Below are 14,498 nucleotides of genomic sequence, written 5' to 3'. Positions count from 1 at the left end.
GTGTGTGTTTTATGGAAAATTGAAGTCATGCTAGCCAAACGTTTTTGAGAATATTAACAGATCTTCTCCATTAAGTTTTGGTATTTTATTGCTGTAGTATTGATGTCAAACTAATACATTATAGTTGGGTTGTGGAATCTGAATGATTTATTGTAGAACCAAAAGCTTTGTTTTGCCTCAAATGTGAATATTTGTTTCATTAGTATAGTAAGGCATATGTCGAAGCTCCACATAAGTTTTGAATAGTGCAACAATGTGGTTTTCAATCTATGTGAGCAGTCAAAATTCCATTGGTGCCTAACAAAACTCAAGAGATTCTTGAATTAATGGGTTTGCTTGAATGGGAAGAGTAGATATACCTCAGGTGAATGAAATACCTCCCTTAGAGTGAGTGCCATGTAGATGTGTCGTGGAGATGCAAGTAAATGCACACAAGCTAGGTGTGCATGGATTAGTATAAATATATGACAATGGTCTAAAGTTTATTGAACCTATTGAATAGGGGGGAAATCACAAGTTCAAGACATTGTAGTTTCATAATTGGCAATCTTTTTTGTTGAAGTTTGTTGATGATATTAACTCTGTCATTATGCATGATTGTATTAATAAAAAGCATAATAATGTCAGAGATATTAAATATGAGCATACAAAAACATTGCCATCAATAAGGGAGCCATAAAGCAACTCTAGAGCTCTTATTGTTGGACTAAAATATGTTTCTTTGGATAGTTCTTGCTATTGATTTGGCATCTTTGGGTTAGGTTCTATGTTGGGCAATTTCTTGATATCTTGTGAAAAAAGCTTCGGCCATCCTCCATACATCATTGTCATCAAGCTTGATAGTGTGCTCCATCAACATGTATGTTTTGCCTAGGTGTTGCTCTTGATTAGAATGCTTCTTTAATATCTATATAATTCCTCTTCCTCTTCTTTCTATAATATTTTTGTTATTGATTGTGAGTTTGGGGGTGAGAATGGCAAATACATCCGAGCAAGTGTGTATGACTCTTATTTTAGGCTAGTTAGAAAAGAGCCCCTATGGTTCTCATTATGACTTTTGCTAGTTGGCAATCTTTTGTTTGCATGTATGCTTATGCATCCTATGAAAAAGGTAGTTGAAGATTTTGATATGTTTTGAGATAAGAGGTGAACTAACATCTTTATTTGTGTCTATATAGATTGGGTTGCTAAAGGAGCTTGTTATCTAATATACCAACACCAATTACTAAATAAGGCAATGACAAACAAAATAACTTTTGATTGATGGTGTAGAGCCATATCCAAATCTAGTTGTCATCAAGGGACTATTAGAGAAGATAGTTGTCTAATAATCCAACACGAGTTACCGAACAACACGATGACAAAGAAAGTAGCTATTGGCTGATGGTGTGGGTCCAAGTGTAAAATCGAGGAGTTGTCAAGGAACCGTGGAAGGGGATTGATTCGGCCTCTAGTAGACCTAACAATAGCAGATAACTGAACTAGATGAGCAGTGGAAGGAGAGAGAGAGAAGCAAAGGGTTGATGGATGGAGAGGAAACCACGATGGTCCACTGCTAGTTTTTCGAAGTGCTAGGCAACGATGGAGAAGGAAGAAGTGGTGATGGATGGCATGGGCATGGGCATGGGCATGGTGCCATAGATAGTTAAAGCTAATAGATGTCCTCACATCCTTCCATAGAGACAGACACCCACGAGACGGACACCATTTGAAGTGTGTGTGTGTGTTCTTGCATCCATTAGAAAGAGATTCTTGAGTTTCTCATTTTCTTCATTTTGTTTGGTCTTCTTCTTCTCTTCTCATTCTTCTTGTTACTTCTCTCTCTCTCTCTCTCTCTGTCTCTCTCTCTGTCTCTGTGTCTCTCTGTGAAGAAGGACGAAGCTATGGGGATCTTCGTTTCTCGCCTCTTTGCTTCTCTCTTCGGAGAGAAAGAGGCTCGTATTCTCGTCTTGGGCCTCGATAACGCCGGGAAAACCACCATACTCTGTATCCTTACCCCTTGCGCAGCTTTCTTTCTTTTCTCTTTCTCCCTCCCTCTCTGCCTCTGCCTCTCTCCCTGCAACTCTATATTTTTAAATATATTTACAGATCTGATCTAGCTTTTCCTGAGTTTTTTTGGATTGATTTTTTCACTTCTTCCCTTGACTTCATACTCCCCAGATCGGCTTCAAGTTGGCGAGGTTGTTTCGACGATACCAAGTAAGATTCTGGTCTTTCATCTTATCCGTCTCTGAAGATTGTACATACATAGATCAAATCTAGTTTGTGTCAATTGTGCTCTTGCAAATCTTTTGCATTGATCTATAGATTTCCGCTGAATGCAGGAGAAATGAGATAGATGAGATAGATCATAGGTAGATATGTGAATGGGTAGACATATTCCGTCCTGTATAAGGCTGATGTTTCTTTAACCTTTTGGGAATGGAAATAAGCCTTCTGACATATGGAGAATTTGCTATATTTTTGGGTAACATATCAATCAATGTCTTGCGATAGAGCTCTATTTTAAATATTTGGGACATAGGTCTATTTTAGTCCTTTTTATTTAAGTTATAGATATATTGAAGTTTGGCAACATAGGTGCGGTAGATCATACGTATTAAGTTCATCAGCAAAATACCTCAGGAATTTAATAGAAGATCATAAGTGAATGAACAAAATGCAGTTGTAAAAGAGTAGCAGGTCCAATGTTCCAAATTTTCACCATAGAATGAGGAGGCAGTGTTTCATCATAGAACTTACAGAGTAGAGAGGCTGGTCTTTCAAGATACTGCATACACGAGAGAGAGGAAAGGAATATTAGAAACTAAGAATTGACCAAAGCAATGATGTGGGAATAAAATTTCTGTTCTTAATAATGGATATTAAGTCCAATTTGAAAGGACCAGAGATTTTTTGCTGAAATCGTGATTTGTTGATAGCATAAATCTGCTCTTTTATTCCTCCTAATGCCATGGATTACATTATATATGATACGTAATTTTTCCCATCTTCTATGTTCATGATATGTCACTGGAAATGGCTTCATATCTGAGACGTATAGGTTTTAGAAGATGTTCCTTTAGTTTATTGGGAAGGGTGCATAAACATTTTCTCTGTATACCTTTAAGATACCTGAAAACACACATGACAGCCTCCCAATGTGCTTTCCCGGGATTAGACATATAGCGAATGACAACTCCCACTGCATAAGCAATATCTAGACAAGTAGCTACCATAGCATACATTAGAGAACCACATGCTGATGCATAAGGAATTCCCTTCATAGCATTGACTTCCATCTCATCCTTTGGACAATCAGCCTTGCTAAGTTTAAGATATGAGGCAAAGGAACTCCAAGGGACTTTTCTTCTGCCATATTAAATCTGTTAAGCACTTTTTCAACGTACTTTTCTTGTGACAACAATTTGTCCTTTCTGTTTCTACTAATTCTCAAGCCCAAAATATGCTCTACATTTCCCAAATCTTTCATAGAGAAGACCGATTTCAGTTGATTTTTTAGAGCATCAAGACTAGTCTTTCTTTTCCTAGCTAGCAACATATCATCCTCATATAGAACAAGTATGATGGGACTATCATCGATATCCTTTTTCGTGTATAAACAATGATCTGCATAGCTACGATCAAAACCTTGAGAAAGCATAAACGTATCAAACTTATACCATTGTCGTGGTGCTTGTTTTAGGCCATACAGGTTATGTTTTCATATAGATCTCTTTATCAATATCACCATGCAAAAAAGTGGTCTTTACATCCATTTGGTACAACACCAGATTAAGCATTGCAGTGAGAGCAAGTAGCACACGAAGTGTGGTCATCTTCACAACAAGAGAGAAGACCTCTTGGAAGTCAATACCTTCCTTCTGTGCATAACCCTTGGCAACCAATCTTGCCTTGTATTTTGGTTTCCCTTCAATTTTCTTTACCTTATAAACCCACTTATTCAGAAGAGCTTTCCTTCCTTCAGGTAAGGACACAAGATCCCAAGTATCATTTGCATACAAATATCTTATTGCGAAAAGTACCAGGATACCCGTGGAAGTTCGTCTATTTACCAAAATATTTACCAGATCCCAAGTATCATTTGCATACAAATATTTTATTGGGAAAAGTACCAGGATACCCCTTGGAAGTTCCAAATTTACCAAACTACCCCTATGTCCAAAAAAATACACTTTATAAAGTAAGTATACACTCAAATCTTTGGTAAATAGGGCTAGTTTGGGTCCATTTCTTCCATCTTTGATAAATAGGGCTTGTAGATTTGAATGTATAATTACTTTATAAAGTGTAATTTTTTGGACATAGGGGTAGTTTGGTAAATTTGGAACTTCTAGGGGCATTCTGGTAAATAGAAGAACTTCCAGGGGTATCTTGGTACTTTTCCCTATTTTACTTCTTCTTGCATTGCAAGCTCCCACTTACTGCAAAATTCACAAGACATTGCCTCCTTATAAGTAAGAGGTTCACCCTCATCCGACAACATGACATAATGCAAAGAGGGGTCATATCTATATACCTGCCTCCTTAAACGATTAGACCTACGTACCCAATGATCAGTCTTTTCTGGGATTGGTTCTAAATCTGGAGGAAAATATGGGATTGTTGCAAACCATGCCTAGCATGTTGTTCAACATCTATATTTTGTTGTTCAGTACCTTCATCTCGTTGTCCAACACCTTCATGCGCATCTCTTTGCTGTCCAATTTCTTCTGGCTCAAGGATAACCGGTTGATCATCATATTCAACCTTTGGTATAGCATCATGAGGTTTATTTTCAGATTTTGTGGATGGCTGTAATTGCTGAAATGTAACGCTCGTAGAGTTCCCAACAGAGGAACAAGCATTTTTTCAGCATTTTTTCGTCATTAAAACATCCCGGCTGCGTACAATTTTTCTGGACTAAAGTAACCAAATCCTATAGCCCGTTTCACCTTCATCACCATAGCCCATAAAAATGCCCATGGTGGACTTAGCATCAAGCTTGTTTCTCAGCTCACTTCTAATGTGTACAAATGCATCACAACCGAAAATTCGTAAATGGTCATATGAGGCTGGTTTGCCAGACCAAACCTCCTCAGGAATTCCATTCTTTAAGGACTTGTTGGGAGAACGATTACATATATGAACCATGGTTTTTAATGCTTCTCCCCAAAATTCATGAGGGAGATTAGCTGTGGACAGCATGCACCATACTCGCTCACACAATGTCCTATTATACCTTTCTGCCACCCCATTTGATGAAGGGTTTTATGGAGTTGTAAGCTCTCTTTTAATACCATGTAATTGACAAAAGGACTTAAATTCTGCAGATGTAAAGTCAACCTCATTATTTGTTCTAAGAAATTTCAATTTTGTCCCTTTTTGGGTAGTTACAAATGCATGAAAAGATTTAAATGCATCACCTTTTTTTTCATCAAGTACACCCAAATCTTCCTAGAATAATCATCGATAAAGGAAATAAAATATGCAGTACCGCCCAAAGATTTTACAGGCATGCTACATCCATCATGATTCACCAAATCTAGCACATTTGGTTTATGAGAGACACCAAAATAATAAGAATTTCTCACGTGTTTGCCAAATAGACATATGTCCTAATTTCTTATGCGAAAGCTCTAAATGAGAATCAAATTAAGCAATAGTAAGAAACATTCCAGGTAAAGTTTTACATTGCAAACAGTAGAGAGTGCCCTTTTTGCAACCTTTCAAAATAACCATAAATACTTTCTTAAGTTTCCACAATCCACCACCGAGTAATGTGGTGTAACCATGCAAATCCATTTGTCCTACAGATAGCAAAATTTTCTTAATGCTAGCTGCATACCTGACATCTTTGAGCACAAGCTCTTGATCATTATCCAAAGACAAGTGTATGGTGCCAATACCATCAATATTGCAAGCACTATTGTTACCAAGATAATGTGGTAAAGCACTCCAAACATGGAGTAACATGAAAAGAAGCCCCAAAGTCTACGATCCATGTTTATGTCAATCCATCATCAATTGACAATAAAGCATCAATAACATTTGTTTTGGTGATTTGCATGTCTTGAACATGATCTATGAAGGCATCACGTGAAATAGAAAGTACTTCACCATCTTCACCAGATAGGTTTTCAATGGTAACATTTGAAGCCATATTAGCTTTCTCTGTTGTATTAAACTTTTCATCTTTTTTTTTCTTCTCTCCTACATTCTTCTTCCTTTCTAGTTCCATCTTCATATATCTACAATCAGGTTTCTTATCACCTTTACGGCCACATTGATAGCATGTAATATCTTGTTGCTTTCCTTTCCCTCTATGCTTACTTCTATTTCTTTGTCCTATATTTGGGATCGTGTTATCACATCTCCCCCTAATATTGTATGCTGAACCACTACCTTCTCCTCTACATTTTTGTCTGATCTCTTCATTGAGAATAGAGCCCCACACACCATCGAAGGTCAAGTTGGGGCTATTAGAGAGTGAAACAACTAATGTTTCCCAAGAACCGGGTAAAGTCATAAGTAGGAAGATAGATTTGAGCTTGTCATCAAAAGCTGGTAATCTTGAATCTTGTAGCTGGGAGAGAGTACTTGTGAATAACAATAGATGCTTTGTTGCACCTTTCAATTCATCAAGCCTCATATTGACAAGTTTTCTCATCAAATGCACTTGATTCACAGGAGTAGTATTCTCGTAAGTTGTCTTAAGTTTCTCCCAGATTTGATGGGCAGTAATCAAGCCCTTTATATCTACAAGAATCTCATCAGAAACAGCCATTTTAATATATGTAATGGCTTTCTTATTCAGAGTGTTCCAAGCATCATTTTCCATGCTCTCTGGTTTCTTTAACACAAGAGCATCTTCACAATCTCTCGGAAAGAGGATGCCCAGCATACACTCTTTCCACAATTCGAAACCTTTTCCATCAAATCTCTTGATTTCAGAGAGGTTTTTCACTTCAGTTAAGTGGAGGCCATTGCTCCCAAGATTTATGACAAATTTCTTCAGAAATTTAGCAGAATACCGATAGGAAAGGGTCTGAAAGAATTGAAAGAAAAACTGAAGCATTTTTGGGTGATTCTGAATCTACAAAAAAACAGCAAAGCAGAGGAAAGAGATTTGGCTCTGATACCAGTTAAAGGTAAAGAGGGATGTTTGCGGGAGCAGCTATTGAGGGATGATGTTCAGCAAACAGGACTGCAGTAGAGAGGTCAGTAGAGAACACAGATTTTTGGTGTACCCAACCGCCTTGATTGGTACATAAGAAAAAAGGTTATTATATTAGTTAACCCGTAAAAAAAGAGGTGTGTTCACATTACAAAAGGAGAGGTCCTGGCCAGGTGAACAATGTGTTCACATGTACGAATAATTACCTAATTTGTGAACTACGGGCTGTTACACCTAACAGACCTATGCGACCAGAGTATACATGTGTTCTTGATATGTATCTCCTTCCTAAATAGGGGTATTCATACATTGATGCACAAAGTCTCTATGTGTGAATAAGGCATACGCATATGAGCTCAACCTTCTAGGTGTTGTCTTAAGTATGGCACTTAAGTTATCACTCCCTCTTCATATGTCATCACATCTTGAACGAATTCCACAATATACTGAGCATGTGAACAACAAGTGACATTCATCCTCTACCATTCCTTCATTGCATACTTTACATGCCTTCAAATTCTTTACATTTTGATACCATGATGCAACTTCGATACCTAACTTGTGAGATCGAGTGCAAAGTAGTGTGAGGGCTCTACAAGCATCACTACTCATATTGCTGATGAGACTAGGAGAGGGCAGGAGAAAGAACAAGAGGGGGCAATGCAAAGAAAAAGCATTCAAGAGGACAACGAAATAAAAACCATTAGGAAAAAGAAAGACAAGGAGATAAAATTTTAAGTATCGGCCCTGGTTTGGTTTGGTTTGAGAGTGTCAAAACTGAACCGTTTAAAAATTTTGAAACTTGAACCGAAACTGTTTAACGTGAATCATTTAAAAACAATTTAACCGTGAAACCATTAAACCATTAAAACCGCGGTTTCATGGTTCAGTTTCAGTTTTCAAGTAAGGTTAAATTCAAATTTAAAAATTCAAAAATTTTCATTATTTTAATTTTTAATTTTTAATTTTTTAAAAATTTAAAGATTTTCCTAAAATGTGAGAATTAGGCTTAAAATGAAAAAATAAAACAATTTTTTTTTAAATAAAAAATAAATAAAACCATTAAACCGTTTAAACCGCGGTTTCTAACCATTGAAACCAAATCGAACCGAACTGTTCACCCCAAACCAAACCATTTCGTTTAAATCATTAAGCTATTAAGCAGCGGTTTTGCGGTTCGGTTCAGTTCAAACCGAACCATTGCCGACTGTTATTTTTAAGTAAGAATGAGCCTTGAGGGATTAGATTGAGAATAATTAGCAAAAAAATGTGAGAAAACAACGATGGTTTTGATATTCGATAGAAGGCCAAACTTATAACTTTTATACATTTTTCTGGGTCATTTTGTAGTTTCGGAAATAAATCCATCTGTTTTTAACCTCATTAATGCACAACACAATGTATGGAATAATCCCACCTAGGTTATGTAAACAATTTTGAAAATTGACTAAGTTTATACCTTTTCATAAGTTTCTACTTTATTTCAGCCATTGGATTCAATGTGGAAACTGTCCAGTACAACAACATTAAGTTCCAAGTTTGGGATCTGGGTATTTTACCACTTTCTTGTTTTAAAATGTTGAACTCAATCAAGATTTCAATTTGACTTATTAGTTTTCTTTTCCTTGTTTGTGATAGGGGGACAAACAAGTATCAGGTGAATTACTTATTGTGCATCATTTATGTGTATGTATATGCTACAAAAGCATTACTATGTTAAGAATACCCTCATGGAATTTTGGCATGCCAGTATGTGCAAGTCGTTTTTGCTTTACCTTGTTATTTTGGGGGTCCATTGTTTCTCAGAGGTTTTACTTTATATAGGCCTTATTGGCGCTGCTATTTTCCAAATACACAAGCTGTGATCTATGTCATAGATTCGAGTGATACTGAAAGGTTATCAACTGCAAGAGACGAGTTCCATGCAATTCTGGAGGTGAGAGATTGTCTAATATAAAAAAGGATTTACATTATGGTACATGTCTCAAATCAGAACTGTATCAAGATGCTGAATTTTTTTGGTAGTAGACATCCCTGAGGATCTGTATAATTTTTGTAAGCCATCAATCATACATATAGAAAACAGAGACATAACCATCTGACAAACTTGATGAGAATACCCATGGTGCAAGTAAGGCCAATCAATATCAGAGATCCAGATGATATATTGCTATGCACACATTAGAAAAAGAATATTGGATTGGGATAATCTTTTCTGATGTGCTTATATTATTATACATGATGGAAACAGAAAGAGCCAATCTAGTTGTGCTGTACTAGTAGCATCAGAGTTTTAAATAATCATTGCGATATTCATAGATTATATCAAACAGAGGTTTCATTTGTTCAGATTCGTGCTGCAGGAAGAGGAACTGAAGGATGCGGTTGTGCTTGTATATGCCAACAAACAGGTAAACTTTCTTTTTGGCTTTAGGCTCATCTTGTGTGTAAAATATCTGTCTGTGTATTCACGGATTCGAACAATGGCAACACATCATAGTATGTATCGGATATGATCTAAGTATGTAGATAGTTAAAACATGTGTACAATCAACAGGACGCCCTATTATATATACATTATTGCCTCAAAGTTGTCTTCATTAAATACACCCTTTTCCATACAGGATCTTCCAGGGGCACTCGATGATGCAGCTATATCTGAGTCACTTAATTTGCATAAGATAAAAAGTCGACAATGGGCCATTTTCAAAACGTCAGCAATAAAGGGAGAAGGGCTTTTTGAAGGCTTAGACTGGTATCTTGATTTTCAATGATTTAATTTGGTTTTTGTATAAAATGTGTTCTGTGTGTTCGTTGTAACTTATGACCTCATATTATGATCACAGGCTCAGCAACACTCTGAACGGTCGCGGGCGGTGATGTTACTATGCCATAAGTTGTATAAGCTCTTCTACGCAAATCCTGAATCTGTAATTTGTGTATCCTACCTGCAATTTTATTCATTACCTAGGGTGACATGTTACTCTACTGGTAGGACTGAAGTATATGATGTTTTTGACATATGAAAAGCCTTCAGGATTTCATCCAAGAGAAGTTCCCATCCATAAACTTGTGCCATCTGTGGGTGCATTGTGGGCCGAAACAACTTTCTCCCTAAGATTTAAAAGAGTTTTTATTTCGAGTTGCATTCTTGTTAATGGTCAGTGTTATGATATTTTTTGGGACAGGGTATATAATGTCATTCCCATGCCAAATCCCTCTAGAAGGAGTCCTTGTTGCTGCACTTTTCCACAGTTGATTTTGCTTCGGTTTTTCTCAGGTGGTGAGCTTGTGATTCTTTATGAAACTTTGGCCTTCAAAAAGTTTCCGATGTATGCATTTTAGTTGCTTACCTTTTTTTATCTTTTTTATATTTGTGTTGACTCTACGGGTAATCCTTTATATCAATGCCATGGGCTTGATCCAGTTAGATCATGTGAATCTCTTATGACATAATAATTTCTTTCTCCCTCTCACTCAATGGAGTGTACCCATGACATGTGGGCTAAATCCTTGCTCGAGTTTCAAAAGAATAGTTGACTTAGGTTGTGATGGATGACTTGTTGCAATAGATGTTGAATCTATTTCAAGTAAAGGCACCAATCAGCGTTGTCCTTGTGCATTGGGTCTTTGAGTGTTGTGAGGCCGAGGTTGAGTGGGAAACGGGGGGTAACATCTTTAGAGAGCCTTAAATGGGCTGGTTGTATTTGAAGCTAGAACCGAAGTGTTAAGGCATGGAAGAAGAATGGTGAAATTAGGTTCGTGTTTTGTATAATGGATCAAAGAAATCCACAATTTTATAATTGGCTGTTTTGATTAACTGTTTTATCAATCCATTGGTTTTTTAGATGGTTATGGGATGTGAAAGTTTGGCAGATCTCGAGGTGTGCTTGCAAATGCGGAGGACATCACTTTGGAATTGAGAACCTTAGTCAGACAAGTGTTGTATTGGGCAATCTGTGTCCGAATATAACACATTGTAATAATTCGGAGGAAATTGTTGAGGTGGTGATATTTGGGATTGGGTAGGCTTCACACCAACATGTAAGATATTTAGTGAACACCAAAATGTACATGGAGGTGGAGATAGAACCCATAAGATCCTAACTGATGAGTTTGAATGGATCAAAGATTGAATAGGGTAAGCTGGTCGCTTGGTTAGACTTGTGGTTTAAGATACTTGCAGGTTATGCAGGTTATACTTGTGGGATGTTGAGGTGGGGCTCAAAGTTGTTACCAACAAAATAGATGACTAGGTTTTTCATGATATCTCTATTCTATTATTGCTCAAAGGGATGTAGGGGCAGGGCTCGCAGTGGAGTTTGTTGTTGATTTTCTTTATTGTTGAATTATGTTATTGAAACACGGCAATCCAGTGAAGGGTGATGGGGAGCTAGATGGTTTCACTAGACTAGGTGAAGGGAGCCAAGATCATATCAAGGCAGTGTTGGACCACACATACACACACAATGAAGAACATGGAGTGAGACAAGATAGTAATAGCCCTAGATGATATCCTAATCCTCATCACCATATCATTTTCAACTTGTCCTAGAATTTCAACTTGAAATAAACTTGTGGTTGTTACTACTCATTTTATGGTGCTCATCAATATGGGCAATGGTTGCCTTATAACATTTTCTGCATTTGCATGTACATTTGTAGCAAGTATTTGGTTATGTACAATGGGCGCATTTTGTTGTCCAAAAGGTATTTTTTCTCAGAATACAACCCTGCGAGCTTTCTTGGTCTACAGATTTTTTATGCATGTGATTTTCTCAAAAGATAACATTGTTGTTGCGTACTTTTTTCCTCTTTACAGCATCCCATAATCTAAACCCCCTTTCGCCCTCACCATATCCTTGGAAGACTTTATCTCAAGTTCGTTGTGTTCTTCTTTACTAATGTGCACAAAACCCTCACAATCAAACACTTTCAGGTGAGCATATGAAGGTGGGGTTGCGCAACCACACTTATTGAGGGATTCCTTCCTCCAAAGACCTACTTAGTGATAGATTAATCAAGTGGACAATTGTCATTACAACCTCTCCCCAAAAACCATGGGTAATAACATGAGACAACATATTACAGACCTTGTCTATTATAGTCCAATTCATACGCTTTACAACCCCATTTTGTGGTGGATTATGTGTGGTAGTGAGCTCCCTTTTTTCACTTTGTTGTCACAAAATACCTAAAAGACCTTGGACACATATTTCCCACCATTGTCAGAGGGAAGACACTTGAGTGTCTTATCAATCTGATTCTCAACCAACACCAAGAATTTTTTAAACTCGTCAAGCATTTTGTCCTTATATCATATAGGGTAAACCAATAGCTTCCATGTAGCATCATCAACAAAAGTGACAAAATATTTCTTTCCCCTGAAAGATAATTCTAGCATATGACATACATATGAAATAATTCATCCTAGAGGTGAATATTTTAGCAAAAGAGACATTTTATGAGACATTTGAGCATGTTTACCATAAACACAACCCTCAAATTTAGCATATTCAAGACAAGGCAAGTGACCCAAAAGAGAACGCACTTTCATTCTAGTTTGACTCATGTGTCCCAACCAGCCACGCTTGGTTGCTCAATTACAACAACATGATCAACCATATTAGATACATGGAGGGGATACAAAGTATCACTTTTAACCCCTAGCAAATAAATAACTCTAGATCGAGGAAAGTAATGGTGGTGAAGTTGGGAAATATAGTCATGTCTAGGAAACTTTTGAGTGATTTGACATTGGAAAATCGAGAATAGTCTTTCATTGTATCGAATTTTCGTGGGATCCATTTGTATGCCTACGGGCGAGATAGGTAAAGCCCAAAATTTTCAATTTTAGGCTTTGCCATTTACACTTTTCCCACTAAAGTTGAAGATTTTGTTTGATTCGTTGCATTACTCCTTTTAGCCTCTGTTTCGCTACTCCTAAGTGGGCATGTGGACAAGGATTTCATTAAATATACTAGAAAGATACCTTACTAGATTAGATCAACGAAGATTGAGTTGGCCATTCTCTCAAAGGTGTTGCCAGCATCATGTCAACTAGAATCCCTAAAAACTAGAATAATCCATTTTATATGCATCTTATGAGTGTAAAGGTATCTACCTATATCCACAAACAAGGTTGAGGGATGTGAAGTATTGTGGTTTGCCAAGTTGTTCTAGCCAATCATTGACTTGGGGAGAGGATACAAACGTAGGTATAGGATGTAGGTAATGTATCATCACTTTATTTAACTAACAAAATCCATGCATGATGTGAATGTGCCATTGTCCTTCCTAACTAGGTATGGTTTGGAGATCTAGTCATTGTTGGAGGGTTCAATGATGCCTTTGCCCAACATTTCATGGATTGACTAGTTAATCAAGTTGTGGTTGAGGGGGGATCAACATCCTATGACCATGTGAATAGGAGGTGTGTCGTCGGTGTTGATGTGGTGATAGATAGTGAACTTGACTATGGGCATTTTATTTGAGGGCCGAAAAACATATGGTAATTGGGGAGTAGCCTTTAAGGAACGATGGCAAGGGCGCCACTTATTTTCAGATACAACTTCTGGTCTGAGGTGGAAGTATGCCATACCTTCTTTTTTGTTGCTCCACTTGTTTCTTATATGATATCATCTGTTTGATCAGATGTTGGTACTAGCCTTTGTATCACAACAGAAGCGAGATGAAATGTCTCCTTCTTTTTTCTTTATGTACATTTCTCAAGTAATATACTAAGCTATATCTTTCTTTTAAAAAAATTAAATAGATAAATTGTTTGAGTTGGAACAATCAACTTTGATCCCGTTGATGTTGAAATTCAAGATGCATTAATGTACTACTGTTTGCTAAAGTATGTTGGTTGTGATGAGGTGCTCCTATATTATTCATCTTGGGATTAAATAATGTCTAAGTGTAGCAATTGGAAACTAAAATAGTTGAACTTCTATACCTCCCTCTTTAACTTACAGGTTGACAGGAAGGACATAAACGAGGCGAATGTGATAGGGGTAGTCCTATGGAGTGACAGGAGCGAGATGGTGGATGTGGAAAATGAAGCATATTCTTTATTTTGGATAAGGATGAGTGATGATGGTGTTGAGGATTGTAGCATATTTTAATGAGGAGATGAGGAGAGTAGTGTCGTTTTGTTTTTCACTGTGTTTTTGTATGTACTGGATTTTGGTGGTAAATCAATAGCAGTGAGATGGTTGATGTGGACTTAATGAAGTAGATTTTATGTTTTTGATATGGATGAGTGATGGTGGTGTGGGGGCTAAAGCATATTCTCATGAGGAGACTAGACTCATTTTGTTGTTGTATGGACAAGATTTTG

General features: G+C 37.1%; 1 protein-coding gene across 1 annotated transcript; it reads left to right on the top strand.

Moving 5' to 3' along the window:
- The first annotated feature begins 1,779 nt into the window (after positions 1 to 1,779).
- Positions 1,780 to 10,302, top strand: ARF3 (ADP-ribosylation factor 3). The gene is made up of 8 exons (XM_087326118.1): positions 1,780 to 1,986; positions 2,161 to 2,199; positions 8,644 to 8,706; positions 8,795 to 8,813; positions 8,981 to 9,092; positions 9,520 to 9,567; positions 9,781 to 9,911; positions 10,003 to 10,302. The coding sequence occupies exons 1-8, from the start codon at positions 1,884 to 1,886 to the stop codon at positions 10,034 to 10,036; spliced, it is 549 nt and encodes a 182-aa protein (XP_087182244.1). The 5' UTR covers positions 1,780 to 1,883; the 3' UTR covers positions 10,037 to 10,302.
- Positions 10,303 to 14,498: the final 4,196 nt, after the last annotated feature.

This window comes from Azolla caroliniana, unplaced genomic scaffold (assembly GCF_043228905.1).
Source record: "Azolla caroliniana isolate FFs.n. ecotype wild unplaced genomic scaffold, voAzoCaro1.0.p SCAF_10, whole genome shotgun sequence".
In the NCBI taxonomy this organism is placed as follows: domain Eukaryota; kingdom Viridiplantae; phylum Streptophyta; class Polypodiopsida; order Salviniales; family Salviniaceae; genus Azolla; species Azolla caroliniana.
This window is presented reverse-complemented; position numbering and strand designations above follow the sequence as displayed.